At 39.9% G+C, this 15,866-nt stretch overlaps 1 protein-coding gene across 4 annotated transcripts in view; it reads left to right on the top strand.

Moving 5' to 3' along the window:
- MET (MET proto-oncogene, receptor tyrosine kinase) overlaps window positions 1-15,866 on the top strand; it is a 91,282-nt gene that overhangs the window by 15,783 nt on the left and 59,633 nt on the right. For 3 of the 4 annotated variants that reach the window (XM_048050996.2, XM_048050994.2, XM_066991365.1), the window contains exon 2: window positions 4,019-5,233. In XM_048050996.2, coding sequence (XP_047906953.2) covers window positions 4,034-5,233 — 1,200 coding nt within the window. In that variant the 5' untranslated portion in view covers window positions 4,019-4,033. Of the gene's footprint in view, window positions 1-2,288; window positions 2,530-4,018; window positions 5,234-15,866 lie in introns of those variants that run through there. The other variant, XM_013190829.3, reaches the window with a different exon arrangement.

Here is a 15,866-nt window from a genome sequence, read left to right as displayed (position 1 = left end):
ACCAATGGTATGAAGGAGGGACATGATGTTCAATGTTTAGAAATTATCATCTAAGCCCTAGTTAGGGAGAAAGAGACTTGTCGGAAAACGATTGCCACTGGGAAGCCATTACTGGTACACAAACACTCAAGCCAAGCCTTGTGGAAAGCTTCATCCATAACACTTGGAGTTGCTAGGCACACTAATATGACACATCATTACTAGCCACTTGCAAGGGTTGACCAAAATGCTTTTTCTCATTAGTTATACAAGCTAGTGCCTGCTGAGGGATGGAAAAATGAGCACATCATGACATAGGCTTTGAAAATACCTCTTACAAAAGGCATAATCCATCCACAGCTATTGCTTGCTGATAGTTATCACAGGCCAAAGCTTTCGAGTCTTCTGAAGGCACATGAAAGAGTCACTGACACAGAAGTCACAGGAAGGTCACAAAAGAATGAACAGCATCCATCATTCAAATCAAGCAGAGAAACAAAGGGATTACTTGTTTTCCTTTTGCAACTGATAGACAGCAAATAGTTCTTTGACCTGTATTGAAAAAGTGTTTCTATAGCCTAAGTATTTTGGTTGTAATTCAGCAAAACTCTAAGTGCTTAATTTCAACAGAAATTGCATTTGAATATGTGTTTAAGAAAAGTGGGACTATTGGACTTTTGAAGTAAGTGGGACTGAGTTTTTAATCTTCCAAAGTTTTCCTGCTTCTTCAGGATGTATTCAAGTGAAGTGTGTTTGCAATGACCTGGTTTGAAGGTTACAAAAAGCAACTTTGTGCTGGAGGCTGCAGCTATGGAGTAGAGAAAGACTCTGGGTCAAATGCAAATGAAAAGAGGAACTGAATGTCACAGGAGTCTCACTGAGTACCAGCTTCTATGAGGTGAGGACTGTGAAAAAACAAATACCTAAAAAAAAAAGGAGTTGCACACTGTACTCTTTACACAACTTCTGTGTCCTCCCTAAGCTGTATCTGTCTCAGAAGAGAACCCATGCCTTCTGATTTCAGAAACCTTGAGGAAAGATTCGCAGTCTGCTGGAGATACACGTTGTGGGGAACCATGTTCCCTAAAGCTGTCCATGCATTCTGAGCCTGAGGTTCCTGTAAGTGAGAATCCACAGATTTCTGCCTAGGAGGATGCTTGAAACACCTCAAAAGCATACAAAGGAAGAGACAATGATAGAGCTCAGATATAAGAGCAAAGATGCTTTGGTTGTCATTTATCACTCACATTTTCCTCCCCTTTGTGGTGAAATACAATACCTAATATTCCTGGCATCTCTTGCTTTATACTGAATCCCACCCTTGTTCTTGCTACTAAGCTCTTTGTTTTGAATCTCCTTTGCTAAAGGAGTCTGAGGAGGAATTTTTCTGACTCCAGAGCACAGATTCAAACCAGTGCTCTTTCACCAGCTGGATATAAGCTGAGGATACTGGCCTCACATCCCAAGATGTGGTTTGAGGGAAAGAATAAGTCAGTCTGTATTTATGGCTCTGAATCCCCCTGAAGTGCACACTGGGGTTTACTGTCAGACAGCTAGGGATCCTCTTTTTCAGAGGCTGTAAGAACAGGGAGGATTGTAAGCAGGAGACTGAGGGGGTGTATTTGGGCACACTGGGAGGGAAATTATTTGGGAACATATTAAAACAAGAACATAACACTGAACATACTGAAACAAAGTCGGTGTCTGGCTGACAAGTAACCTTGGGTCTTTATCCCTGTAATGGTGGCCAATCATCTTCATCCTCATCTTACTCTTGTCCCAACTATTGTTTTTCTTTTCATGTTCAGAGCCACTGCTGTCACTGGGGTTCAAACTTGTTGATGTAAAGAATATATCTGCCTCTGTGTTGTGTCAGAAATTGACCACTTTGGGAATTTTCTGCTTAATCTAGTATTTGCCAGAACATGTTGACTTGTCAGAACTAAATCTGCAGGAATGTATCAGTTTTAACAGAGTTTCTCAGGGTGGAAATGCTGGCTGAAAGGAGATAGACAGTTGGACCAGTCTCCCATTCCTCCCAGCTCAGCACTGTTGATGCAGGGACGTGAACACGGTTGTTCTTGGATTGCTTGTGACTTTTGGGTGTTCCACACAAACTTCGAAAGCTTTTGGTTTCATCCCAGTACAGAGCAGGAAAAAATCTGTAACAGCAAGAAGTTTCACGGGATGAGAAAACAGTTTCCTGCCCTATAAAATATGAAGTCAGCATTCTCTGTACTATGCTTATTTTCTAATTATAATAATATTCCTGTTCTTTTTTATTATTATTTCTTTATTTTGAACATAAACACATGTTTGGTTATTTTCCAGGATTCTGTTATCACTAATTAATATCAGAAAATGTTGTTGATTTGAAGGAAGATCTTCATTTCTCAATACCAGAAGTGTGAATTGTTCTTACCAGCTAGTACTTGCAAACAGCCTGTTTCTGATTTTTATCCCCAGCTCTCGATCATGACTCCTATCAGATAACAAGGAAAAAGAACAATTCTTAGTTTCCAAAACCTATCACTTTGTGTAATTAATGAGGTAAGCCAGAAAAAGAATTCAGTAGATGCTGAAATAGAATGTCACAAGGAGTGCAGGAGAATTATTGATGGATTGTTTTAATTAATCAAATAAAAACACTGAGTTTATATACAGCTGAGATAGGTCTGGTCTATAGTCATCTTTTCATTTTGCTTAAAGTCTTAATGAAATAAAAAGTCAATATAGAGCTCCTGATTTCTACTATTAGTTTGTAATTTTCAAGGTTGTCTATTTTGAAACCTTTAAGCATTTCCCTATTAGTAACAGTTGCTTTAACTATAGCCAAGCTATAAGCATTTTCCCAAAGTATGTGATCATATTGCTGTTAGAATGCAGAATTGTTTTCTCCATGAAGCAGCTAAATTTAGCTTAACAACTGTGTCATGACATTAGCAGAAAATGTCTGGTGTGACGGGGCATGGTGTGGACACTGCACCAAAACGCTCATAACCACAGTCCATTTAATTGATCTTCCAGGGGGGTGAAATATCACACTAGTCATCTGTCTTTGTTTTTTAAAGCCACATCAAACAATTGTGTGGAAAAGTTAAAAAAGAAAAGTGCTAGTTTTTTTATTTCATCAGTTAATGGCTCTAGGTCACTTGATACCCCTTTGTTTACGATACAGTGATATGCCTTTATCTTCTAAGGGTTCACCAGAGTGACTTATTGCTGTGGTACAAGGCCTAAAATAAAACTTGCACATGCCAGGCACCACATGATGCATAAAATATTCTAACAATATATTACAAAACCTTGTCAACACTGGGGAAAATTACTATTCCAAGAAGTAGAGCTGGCTGAAAAAAAACATTCTTTTTCCAAAATGGGCACTTATGAAAGGCAGTGATCTGGGGAGCTGGAGGGGGAGAGAGAGGGGTTTCTTCCTCTGTTCTTTTGGAGAAAAGCCTCTTCCATGGTTACCCAAAAATGCCAACAGAATAAAAGAGAAGCCCACTACCAGCTCACTTCTGCACATTATTTAATCTCTTCTGTTTCTTATTTTTGAGCAGCTGTGTCAGGAACCATTTCAGCCCTTTAGGGTACTTGCCAAGTGCCTTATATCCACACACTAAAGTGCTATATCTGCTTTGTGTGCATTGTGAGAGTGTCCTGAGCGCATTTGCTTTCAGCTACCTATAAACCATCTTGTTTTAAACCTTACCAGTCAGCTGTTTTAATGCCAATGTGGAAGTAGTCATCTCTCTTCTACCATTGTAAAATACACCAAAGGGTCTTGCAAAATTTATCATAATAAAATCCTGCTGTGAATTGTTCTGAAAGCAGTGAAACGGGTACCCACTAAAACAGTAATCGTAGCAGTTTTTAGCACAAGGCTATTAAGGACACTAAACAAGATTATGACACTTCTTAAACTGAAATAGTTCAGCTAATATGTGCAACCTAGAAACAGATTTCTGTTGACTGATAAACTCATGTTTTACTCTAAGAAATATAAGGACTCTTCCCTTTAAATATGTTTTGACAGATTAAACCTCTGACAATGAAGCCTGTTACTGCCTATCCTTCTGGGATTATCCTACTCCTGTTTGCGTTGCTGCAGAGAAGCCATGGACAATGCAAAGAAGCAGCTAAAAAATCAGAGATGAACTTGAGTGTAAAATATGATCTTCCTAACTTCATCACAGAGACACCAATTCAGAATGTAGTTTTATACAAGAATCATGTTTATATTGGAGCTGTCAACAAGATTTATGTACTAAATGAAACTCTCCAGAACATTTCTGTGTACAAGACTGGGCCCGTTTTGGAGAATCCTGACTGCACACCATGTGAGGACTGCAAAGATAAAGCCAATTTATCTAGCAGTGTATGGAAGGATAATGTCAACATGGCACTGCTCTTAGAAACCTATTATGATGATCAGCTCATCAGCTGTGGTAGCGTGTCCGGAGGCATCTGTCACCGTCACATCATTCCCCCCGACAACCCCGCTGACATAGAAAGCGAGGTGCACTGCATGTATTCACCACAGGTGGACGGAGAACCAGATAATTGTCCTGATTGTGTTGTAAGCACGTTAGGAACCAAAGTTCTGGTGACTGAAAAGGACAGGTTTGTCAACTTCTTTGTTGGAAACACTGTGACATCTGCATTTCAACCTCCCCATGTACTGCATTCAATATCAGTTAGAAGGTTAAAAGAAACACAGGATGGGTTTGAATTTCTGACAGATCAGTCTTACATAGACATACTCCCTCAGTTCCGCGACTCTTATCCCATTAGGTATGTTCATGCCTTTGAAAATGACCACTTTGCCTATTTTCTGACTGTCCAGAGAGAATCTCTCGACTCCCAGGCTTTCCACACTAGAATTATCCGCTTCTGCACTTTAGATTCAGAGATGCGTTCTTACATGGAAATGCCTCTTGAGTGTATTTTTACTGAAAAGAGGAGGAAGAGGTCCATTCGAAAGGAGGTATTCAACATCTTGCAAGCTGCGTATGTAAGCAAGCCGGGTGCAGCTCTAGCCCATGAAATGGGCCTTGGGTTGAACGACGATATTCTCTATGGCGTTTTTGCACAAAGTAAACCCGATTCCTCAGAACCAACAAACAGATCTGCTGTCTGTGCTGTCTCCGTGAGAACAATCAACGAGTTCTTCAACAAAATCGTCGACAAGCAGAACATGAAATGTCTCCAACACTTTTATGGGAAAGACAGCAAATACTGCTTGAACAGGGTAAGTGATGATTATTTTTTTTACATTTTAGGACTCTTGTTCTCTCTTTGACTATGCCATTGTCATGTAGCTCTCCTTTCAGCTTCGGTTGCAAAATGCGAAACCCCGATAATTTCAGATTACTTAGCATTGTTGATGATTCATCTTTGTAAGAACAAGTTCCTGTAAATTGACTATGAAAATCACTGAGGTCCTTATGGTGCTAAGTATTAGTTTAACTGGGAAAAAAAAAAGAAAAAAAAACTTCTTTTTATTTGTAAGTAATTGTTATTCTGTGTTCTCAAGAGTCTGTGCTGCAGATAAATGGAACATTAAGGGAATTACTTCTTTCACTATTTTAAAGAAGTCTTCATTAACATTCGTCTCCTTGTGCACTGAGGTGTCCCTGAAAATATCACTCATATTTTAAACTATGTTAATGCTGAATCACTGCCCTCTTTAGAAAAAAAAATAATAATAAAATAATGAAAGAGCTGGTTTGGAACATGCCATGAAGAGCCAGATTGTAATCCAATTACTCATGCTTGATACATAAACGGTCCCACTGAAATCAGTTTTCTTAATGAAAGAAGTGTCTATTAGAAGTGTGTCTGAATGAGGATACCGGTACTCCTGGATAGGAAAGGTGGCCTCTCTGTGCACTGTGTGTTTGGGTGGCTGCTGCTTTCCAACCACCTGAAATACCGAGGTGAAAGAACCACAGGAATGATTTCTTCCTTTCTAGTCAGTGTCTGTGCCCATGGCAGCACTTGTAAAGGAAATACAGGATCTGGAATTGGGTACTTTTAAAATTTATTCTGGAACATAAAACATTCTCACCTGGAATTATGCAGCAGGGCCTTATAGGTGCTCCCTGTGGAGCTTTCTTTTCTCAAATAAATGAAACGTGGAGCTCTGAGGTGGCACGCTGCCCTCTGCCACAGTGCAGGGCCAGGGGGGTTACAAAGAAGCTGCTCAGCCCCACGGGCAGGGATAGAGCTGGGCCAGGACAGCAACAGCTCAGCCTGAGTTTGGGGAAGGCTTGGGGTGAGGGTGGGAACAGCAGGCCTTCATCGCTGCAATGCCACCAGCATCCTCCTCAGCCTGGCTGCCCAGCCCAGGCCATCGGGAGGGGGTGGAGGAGCTGGGAACTTCTTGAATGAAAAAGGGGAGGGCAGGTCTTCACTGCCAGAGGTGGGAGTGGGGCATCTCTGCAGAAGCATCCACTGCAGAGGTGCTGTGCCTCTTCCCCAGTAGTGGGAGTGTGCCCAGATGTGGGGTCCAACCCAGCCAGAGCATCACAACAGCCTCCACATTCAGGGACTGACTGCTTGTTGCAGGCACCAGATGCTCAGCCCAGACCTAGGCACTGCCAGTGGATGCTAATACAGCAACCACAACAGATGTAGCATCTTATTTCCTTTTTAAGGAGGGGGAAAACAATTTTCAGTAGCTGAAAACAACATAGCAAACACGCAGTACAGTAACTTCTTGTCTTTGTTCACTGCTTTATTGCCGTCCTTATTTTTCATTCCAGTTCTTAATATCCTTTTATTTTCATTTTTCAGTTCATTTTTCACAATGAACTTTGTTCTTCTCTGAAAGTGCTTGAAAGTGCTTTTTTTCCCCCCCTTTTTTTTTTCTTATTCCTAGTGTATTTTATTTGTGAGTGACTGTCTTTAAAGCTTGTGGCCTTTAACTTATCTCATTCTGATCTTGCCTACACACCTGTTTCATAAGGTGAGCTTTTCATTGCAGAGTATACCATTAAAATATTGACAGAATAATTTGTCACTTTTCACATGCTGGGAAGTATTTTCTTGTTTCAAAAGCTTTTCCAGAGTCTGCTGCTGCTTTGCATATCAGAACTGAATGTCTTATACTGCAGACGGTTTATTATAGTTGCCCATTTTCAAGAAATGTCATCAGAACTCTGATTTCTGCTACATTAAATTGATAAAGGGAAAAACGTTGCTGTGATTTCTTGTGGTTCGTTTAAATGACATAAAGGCAGTCTGATTTTTTTAGTCCTGATTGTTTGCTTAACCCAGAGATATCAAGACTGTCAAGCCTTGACATTCATTTTCATTACTTTATTCCAGAGGAATCACTAGGGCTCCAATGAAAAGAGTCCTGTGATTTTTTTCAGGTTTCAATTGGCCAAAAATAAGTCACAAGAATTTGCCAGGCATCCTTTATGAACCCATTTTTCTCAGGTGTGCAAAACAGACCTGCAAGGTTGGAGGGCAAAGGAAGGGAAGGAGAAGGCAGAAGAAAGAAACTACATTATCATCAGATTTGACCTCCCTTGATTTTTCTAGAGATAAAAACAAAACTAAAAATCCCAAACTTCTCAACTCTTCTTATGCCCTTTTTTGTACATTATAAAAACTCACGTAAGGACATAACACAATTTCCCCTTTATAAGTCACCTTCAACTTTAAAGAAAGCTTTTATAAACTGTGAAAGTTTGTCACAGTTTATTTTGGCAAAATTAAAAACTTGCTTTTTGTAACGCAGCCAAGATGATTTTTCTTTTTAACGTTGACAGAATGAAACCACAGACCACTGATGCAAGTGAAAGGCACTGACCACTGTGACATTTAGTCATATGACAGTGAAAACAGTACGGCAGTGCATATGGTATACCACTAACTTCAAAATTAAAAAGAATAAAAGTGCCTTTAGCAATGTTTGCAAGGGAGTGCAATGGTATCTGATAATTTACAGTTGCAGTCTGATTGATGAGGGCCATTCCATATTACCAAAAAAGTCCCAGAAGTAAATTGTACATAATTTGGTTGGACTTTGGGGTAGTCCATCTTTTTAAGAGGCTGTCCCTCAGTACTGTTTAGTCTAAGGCTGCTAAAAGCTGCTAAGGCTACAAAATAAACTAGAATAAAACATCCAAAACATTTCCTCAACCCTTTCTTCTCAGACTTCGAGCATTTATACAAAAATGATCAATTTGACTAATTTTGATGTGGATGACAAAGTTCATTAGCTTTTAGCTTTGTTTTTTTAAAGCAATGAAGTTTGTGTGTTTGTGCTATGGTATGCCTATCTTTCTTGTAGTTGTCCTAACAAACTCAACAGTAAGAAATTTTAAAGATGTGAATCCAGGTGTGAATCTAGAGAACGATCCATCATATGTGGAAACCTATGAAGTGTAAGAAGTCCCTTTATAAACATCAGAGGGACTAATAGGGACCAAAGCAGGTATTGCTCACTCATGGAAAAACTCTCCATCAGAGCTTAGTCGGAGAGTAAAGTCAACTAACCACAAGATACATATCCAGACACAACTACGCTTCACTTATTCCAGTGCTCATGGAAAACATTTTAAAATCAAAATAAAACATTTCCAGTTGTGTTCAAGTGAAATATTTACAAAGGCAAAGCCTGGACTCATTGAGGTCAGAGTTAGGAAAAGTCAATGGGATGGTGCATCTGGCTGCTATCAGATGTACTTCAGTGGAGCTGTGACCAGTCAACACATCCTGAGAATCTCCCTCAGTGAAGAGCTGGCTGTCACTTCAATGTCAGAAAGGAGGTGATAGAAGTGGCTTTGAATTAAAAGAAAAATGTGGAGTCATGATAAAGTGGTTTTATTGCTCGAGTCGGGACAAAGATATCTGAGAGGTAGCTGCTGTGGAGGGTTTTGAATCACTGTTCGGGAATCTCTTCACCCCCAGTGAAGAGGAAACTGGATGTAGGCTTTTAGCAAATTATATTTGGTCACACTTAGTCACTTTCAGCCGTGGTGCTAGAGTGGAGGAGTACTTAGCTGAGGAGACAAATACTACTTACTTCATCTGCAAACATAGTCCGGTAGTCTGCACTTCTATCATGGATTAAATGGGATTCTCCATGTGAGGAAGATGGGTTGAGTTTAGTCTTGACAATCTCATCTGTATATTTCAACTATCAGTAGTTAGATCTTAATTTTATGGGCTTTGTTTAACCTTTCTGTCTGTTATTACTAAACTGTTGTGAGACCAATTCTCCTCTGATACCTTCTGATAGCTTCAGTCCCTACTGACTTTCATGGAAAAGCACCTCTAAAAATGAAACCAAAATTCAGCTCTGTAAAGTTCCTTCAGCAGGTAAGTTCAGGTGAAAGGTTGACATACTCCATTTACTGCCCAGGAAAAGAGAAACCGCAGACAGGCTTTTGCTACTGTGTTTCCCACAAGTGTCATAAAGCAAGACAAGCTGGTCGCCACTCCTTGTCGAATGGAAGGCACAAAGAGAGAGAAATCACATTGGAAGAACATGAAATGAAAACAGAAGATCACCAAAACAAAAGATAAAATGACAGTAAAATGAACACATGCTGATGCTTCTTTATTACCATTACACGTCAAGATAGATGAGTAAAATTGGGTTATGCTTATATTGTAATGGAAGAAAATAATTGCTGCCTTCTATCAGGAAACCACAAAGGCACTTATTGATCTGTCATCCTTAGGGTATGTCTAGGAATATTTAATAAAATAAATAGAGACAAATAACTCTTTTGAGGTCCCGAAACTCTAATATCCCACACCATTTGGCTTTGAAAATAAAAATAAAAAATTGGCAGGTTTAAAAATAACACCACATCTCTCTGATTAGGAAGGGCTGATGTGGCTTATTTGGATAATCTCACAGCATGGAGGAAATGTGTTTTTATATTTCAAGTAGAATTTGCCTGAATGTTTTCCCTCAAAGTCAGGCACCAGAATCCCTCTGTTTGGTTGTCATTTATTCCTCTGGAAATGTTATATCAAATGGCATACAGCACTCTGCCTGGGCATGAAGCCTGCTCCCATCCGTACAGATTTTCTGCAAGCTTCTCAGTGGGTTCTGACATCTCAGACGGATAAATGAAGAGCAAGTTTGGTGATGAGCGATGTGCTCTAACATCCTTTAAAACAGGCTTGAATCTTAGTGCTAAGGTGATGGGCTGCATCCACATTTCTGTTCTGCACTCGCTGAAAATCCAGGAAACACCCCAAGGGTGTCCATTGTGTCCTGTAGGACACAGGGTGCCAGGCATGGTGTGCTCACCACACTGAGCCCCTCCAGCATTAGGTACACGGCCATCTACCTACTTAGCCTTGCAAGGCCTGCCTGGGGCAAATATCACAGCCTGAAGGATCATGGGGACAGTCTGAACTCCTGCTAAGCTGTAACGAAAGAAGCGGTACGGGTGCGTGCATGGGTATGGTATGAGTATGGCTATGACTGTGGTTAAGGTTAGCTCAGGCTGGGCCAGATTCATCAGAGGAGTAAACTGTAAAGGTGAAGGGCTGTTCTGTCCCTGGGACCAACCAGGGACACCATCACAAGGGAGTTCCCAAGAAAAAGTCATGACAAGGAACAAGGCAGGTCAGGGACCTTCTCTGGAAAGTACTGCGCTGCCCTGAGCTGTAGGCATCTTTGCAGATTCTTCCAAGCCCCAGCAGCGATGGGGCTTGAGAGCTGACCTGTTATTCTGAGCGTTGCAAAAGCTACAGAGTTTTCCTTCCCCTGATCTCCTGTTAAGGACCTGTCTCTGTTTGCCTCCCAGTGCTTCTGCGTGGTATTTTATCATCTTCTCGATGAAAGCTGGATTTCTCTGTGAAAAAGTGGTACCCGTTAACCTACCATTTTCTGCAAAGGGCACTGCTTTATCATCCAGAGTTACTAATAATGTTCCATTTCCAGAGTTTTTAATCAAATTCTTCCACTGAAGGCAGGGTTCCCTGGTTATTACTGTGGGAGAGTGACTGCTGCGTTTCTCTGGAATCACACACAATCATTTCAAGCAGAAAGTGACTTTTATTTTTTCACATGGATGTCTGGATTCTCTGGTCATGTGTTTTTTATTTCTCAGAGTTTCTGAAGCCCTTTAATTAACTCTAAAGATTAGAACTGTACAGAGAATAATTTTCTCATCCCATGTAACTTTGAAAAAATTTGGAAGACTTTGCAGCCCCACAAGAAGAGGTCTCCAAAAAGTAGACTAGCAGGTATGCAGCATTTTGGACACTCACTGGAGATGTAAAGTTCAGATCTAAGTCTATTTTCCTGGGTGTGAAGCAAATTCTAATTGTCCTTTGCCCCACTCTAAGTTCTTTTCCAGTGTGCTGATGGATGTTCTGTAATGGGACTGTGTCAGTCCTGCCTGAGAGAGCCGCTTGGGTTTCTGTGGATGCAAATCCATGTCCCAGAGAAAGAAAAGCTGATGCTACAGTGCATCGCATACAGATCTACTAACTCCTGGATTCATCCCACCTGGCTTTGGAAGTTAGCTGAGACATCTAAATTAGGAATGAATTTCCCTCAGCTTCTGCTGCCAAATGATGAAGGGGCATATCCAGAGGGCACCTGTCTCAGATACTATGCTGTCATAAGAGTCTAACAAGCTTCCAGCTTTCCATTTCTGTCCCTCTATGAACAACACTTTTTTATCCTGTCTGCTGTTACGATGAAAATCCTGACAAAGCAGACATCTGCCTTTCAGCTCCCTCAGCACCAACCTTACCTCAGCATTTCTCTACTCACAGTTTGATCTGACTCAGGACCCCGTATCACCTTCACTATTGCTCACTAAAGCAACAGTGAGCAATTAGTATCCAGGAGACTGCTGTGTTACTTGGACTTTCTAGGTGGTATGTGGGTTTCTGAACTCAGACAGCTTTTGCATCAGAATGGAATTACTCCTGATTTCCATAGACACAAGTAAAACCAGAGTCAAATCCCACACTGAATAATAATAATAATAAAATTACTGCTAATGAAGAAAAATCATTGTGCAAATGGTTCAGAAAGCAAGTGCAGGTCACTAAGAAATATTACTTGCCTTGGATATGCAGTAGGTGAATACAATGAACCATTAGAGGAAGAATGATCTTGGGGAAAGTGATAATGAGAGCTTCATTCTCTCAAGGAAGATGTGACTCTTCTTTAATGCTCTGACTGTGGGAATTAGGGCAAACCGCATGATTTTCTCCTACTTTCTGGACTCCTTTCTATCCCAGGAGTCTCTCGTACCACTGTTTTGGCTAGATGTGCAGTTGTTGTGCAATGTTATCTTGGAATAAAAGTCTCCATGCTCAAAATTATCTTAGGATAGCTGGTCTACATGGAATTCACAGCTTTTCCATTTCATCACAGCTTCCATGTAAATAAGGACTTATGTGAAAAATGCACCTGATGTACTATATCAGTGTACAGCAAAACTGCTTATATCGACTGCTCTTATAACTTATTTTATTTCTTCAAAATCTGTAATGATTCAACACCTCTCCTTTGACAATCTGTATGCTGAGTTAAATGTTAAATTAATATAAGGGAAATAAGCAAAATGCAAAGATTACTCAGGTCCATTTTATCTGCTGAATCAATAGGATTTACTTAGTGCTAATGCACTAACCAGATTATGAAAACTTATGCAGCACTGTTCAATGACAAAAGCAAATAACTCTTTGAATGATCTTGACAATAGAACATGTAATCATCTTAATTTGTATTAACTAATTACATTTAACATGGATGTCTTTTTACCTTATTACCTTAAGTGGAGCATCACTACAGTAACCGCCTCCCCCCTGTTTGAGCACTGAAGCAGATCAAAGCAACAAGTACAGGAGATAGTGGAATGATACTACATAAGATGCATCAATAGAGTTGTTTAAAACTTTTTTTTTTTTTTCTGGGAGTCATAAACTTTTATATAATCTTTCCATTGACTTCAGCGAGTTCTAGATCAAGTCCTGGAAGCTGAAAGTGTAGCTTAAAGATCTTTCAGTAATCCGCTTTAAATTTCTCCTTATTTTGCAACAAGTATTATTTTGAAGGGTTGGTTTCCTTTGTAACTGAGACTATCTGCAGGCAATGGCAACACCTAGTAGTGGCCACTGAATAATTAAGGTTGCTTGACTGTTTCGGTTTTAAAGTATTGTTTCAAGCTGCTTTTACTTCAGGTCTCTTACTTTGCAGTTGAAATTTGAAAGTTTATTCTCAGAAAGGGAACATACTTCTCCTGTATTTTATAAAAAAAAAATAAAATTAAATTGCTTTCAAATACATGAGGAATAATGGGAAGAAGAGGAAGGAAGAGGGAAACAATTATTTGTTTAAAACAAAAAGAGGAAAAAACTCTTTTCCCATTTAAAGCAAAGCTTCAGTGCCCCAGCATAAGTTCTTAGAAACAGGAGAACCCAGTCCCCTGCCTCAGATGTGTTCAGTTCTCAGTGAACACTGGACTGAGTTCACAGCACCTACAGTCTAGGTGTGTCTTTCAGTCATCATGAAGAAATCAGAAACACAACAGATCTGCTTCGTGGGAATTGTTTAGTGCAGAAATGTGTGTCCATTTGACAAAATTGGCCCACTCCATGCTTTATTGTTTTACCCCTCTTTAGTATTACAAAAAGTGCTTGGTAGTGATGTCTGTTGATATTTTGCAAAAATCTGTTTTAAAAGTCACATTGCATTTTGATGCATTTTGGTTTTCTCTTGTGATGTGACTTCTGAGTGATTTCTGGAATCCAGGTAGTTTTTTGATAGAATATGGCTTGAAAAAGGCAAGCTTACAGCATATCAGTACCTAACGCTGCCACTTTCACGTGAACATTAGCTGTCTTTCTGTGCTGTGAGAGCAGCAGGTGGGCTATGCACAGCATATCTCCAGCATACTGTTCTAGTCTGGCTTCCCTACTGCAAATAATAGCTGATTTGTCCCCTTGGAATACCTCTTTCCAAGGATATACTGAGCCCTCCACCATAAATGTGTGCAATAGTTCAAAATGAAAGACCCAGGCTCTTCATTAATAATATTTGATAAAGGAAATGAAGTGGGAGAATAAGAAGGTAATGTAATCTTGGTGCCAATAAAGAACACTGTTGTACATTTAGCCTGCTGTTGGACAGTACATACAACTAGTACTGGCCATCCCTGTTTAGTTACGCATAGTTGCTTCTCTTGGAAATGCAGCAGCAAGTTTTGGGAACTCATTCTGCCATTGTGCCGATCCAACAGATGACAAGTCTGGCTGTGGAACTGCAGTTGATCTTGTTGGCAAAAGCCAACTTGCTGCATCCAAAGAACTTCTGTTTCTCATGCTCCTCCATTCTGGCTGGTTTCACTCCTGCCTGTTGTACAGCACTGGAGTTTGTTCACGAGAGATTCTTTTCTCCTCTATTACTTCCAAAAAATAAATGTGTCCATAATTTTTCATTGTATGATCATTGATTTTGCCCATAACCATAAAGAATTCAGATAGCCTGTGACAGCTATGTATAGTGAGAAAAACAAATGCGACTGTGTTTTTTTAGAACTGCTAGTAGTAAAATTGGGTCCATTTCACAAACTTTCCTTCTTGCAAGTTGCAGAGGAGAACATTTTCTTCCATGGGACCAGAGTAGAAAGCTACTTAGATATATCTCTGCTTCTCCATTGTGCTTTATTCAGTCTGACCGGCTAAGGCATGAAACTACACGGGAGAGGAGAAGGGAGATTGTCTCTTTGCCAAGGGAACCAGCAGAAGAAGGCATCAGGTGAACAGAGTCCATAAATGGGCCAGAGGCCAGAAAGTTTGTCCTGGTTATTTTTCTCCTCACCTTGTCTTGGAGCTATAAGAACAAGGATTTTAGTAGTCTTCTCTAACCGAGTGTAGAATGAAGGAGACTGCTATGTGACAGCTGGGAAGATTTATGAATTTTATGAAATCCAAGGAGTAATTCCTTTCAGAGTTAACAACAATAGACAGGAGAGCTTTATAATGTACTTCACATTTTTTAACTTGGGACTGGAAAAGAGATGGTGCAGGGTCTAACTCCAGTATGATGCTGATCAAGTCGTCACTCATCCCCTTCAGGCAATATCCTGGTTTCACTGACATTACTGGAGCCAGAATTTCACTTCTTGTATTTCACATGAGAAAACACAGTGATCAAATGCATTGCTCACCTGAAGAGAAATATTGCAAACTATCCAGAAAATTTGAATGCATTACAGAATAGCAAGACTTTATTGGCTAAAAATATTCAAGAAAATTGAGAGAGAAAAGTCTGATAAGGTCTTTCTGTCTTCCTCGCAGTTACTCTTGCTATTCAGTCTGTTATATATGTAAGTTTTACATCATTATATACTTGATTCCAACAGGACACGCTCCTGAAAATTGCAGTTTATTTATCTTGACTCACTGACCTCCACAACAGGAGAGATAAGAAACTGTTCAGGAGATTTCCTAAATGTCTTCGTACACTGTTTCCATTTTAAATCAGATTGGGAGTCAATTTGTTATGTAGAATCATCTATTCATTCCCACTATGGCAATTATTCATCGAAAATGGATTTTTGCTATTTGCAGATATCAGACTCTATCTCCTCCAGCTGTAGCACATTTCCACCATGTTATGCCATAGAAATACTCAAAGGAGAAATGCTGTAGGCACTTCTGGGTGCTCATTTGTCTTGAGGGAGGCTCCCAGGATCCATAGAAGAAAACAAAAGCTGATAATTAGGCTTTTGATTCCTGAGAGCTAACAAGTTAAAAGTCACATAAACTAACCAGTGGGAAATAAGACTCCTACATATTCCGAATGTACTTGAATTATCCTTCATAACTGTAGCATTTTACAATTCACACTAGTAAATCTCGTTAATTTCAGCCTACTTCTT

Source organism: Anser cygnoides, chromosome 1 (assembly GCF_040182565.1).
Source record: "Anser cygnoides isolate HZ-2024a breed goose chromosome 1, Taihu_goose_T2T_genome, whole genome shotgun sequence".
NCBI lineage: Eukaryota > Metazoa > Chordata > Aves > Anseriformes > Anatidae > Anser > Anser cygnoides.
This window is presented reverse-complemented; position numbering and strand designations above follow the sequence as displayed.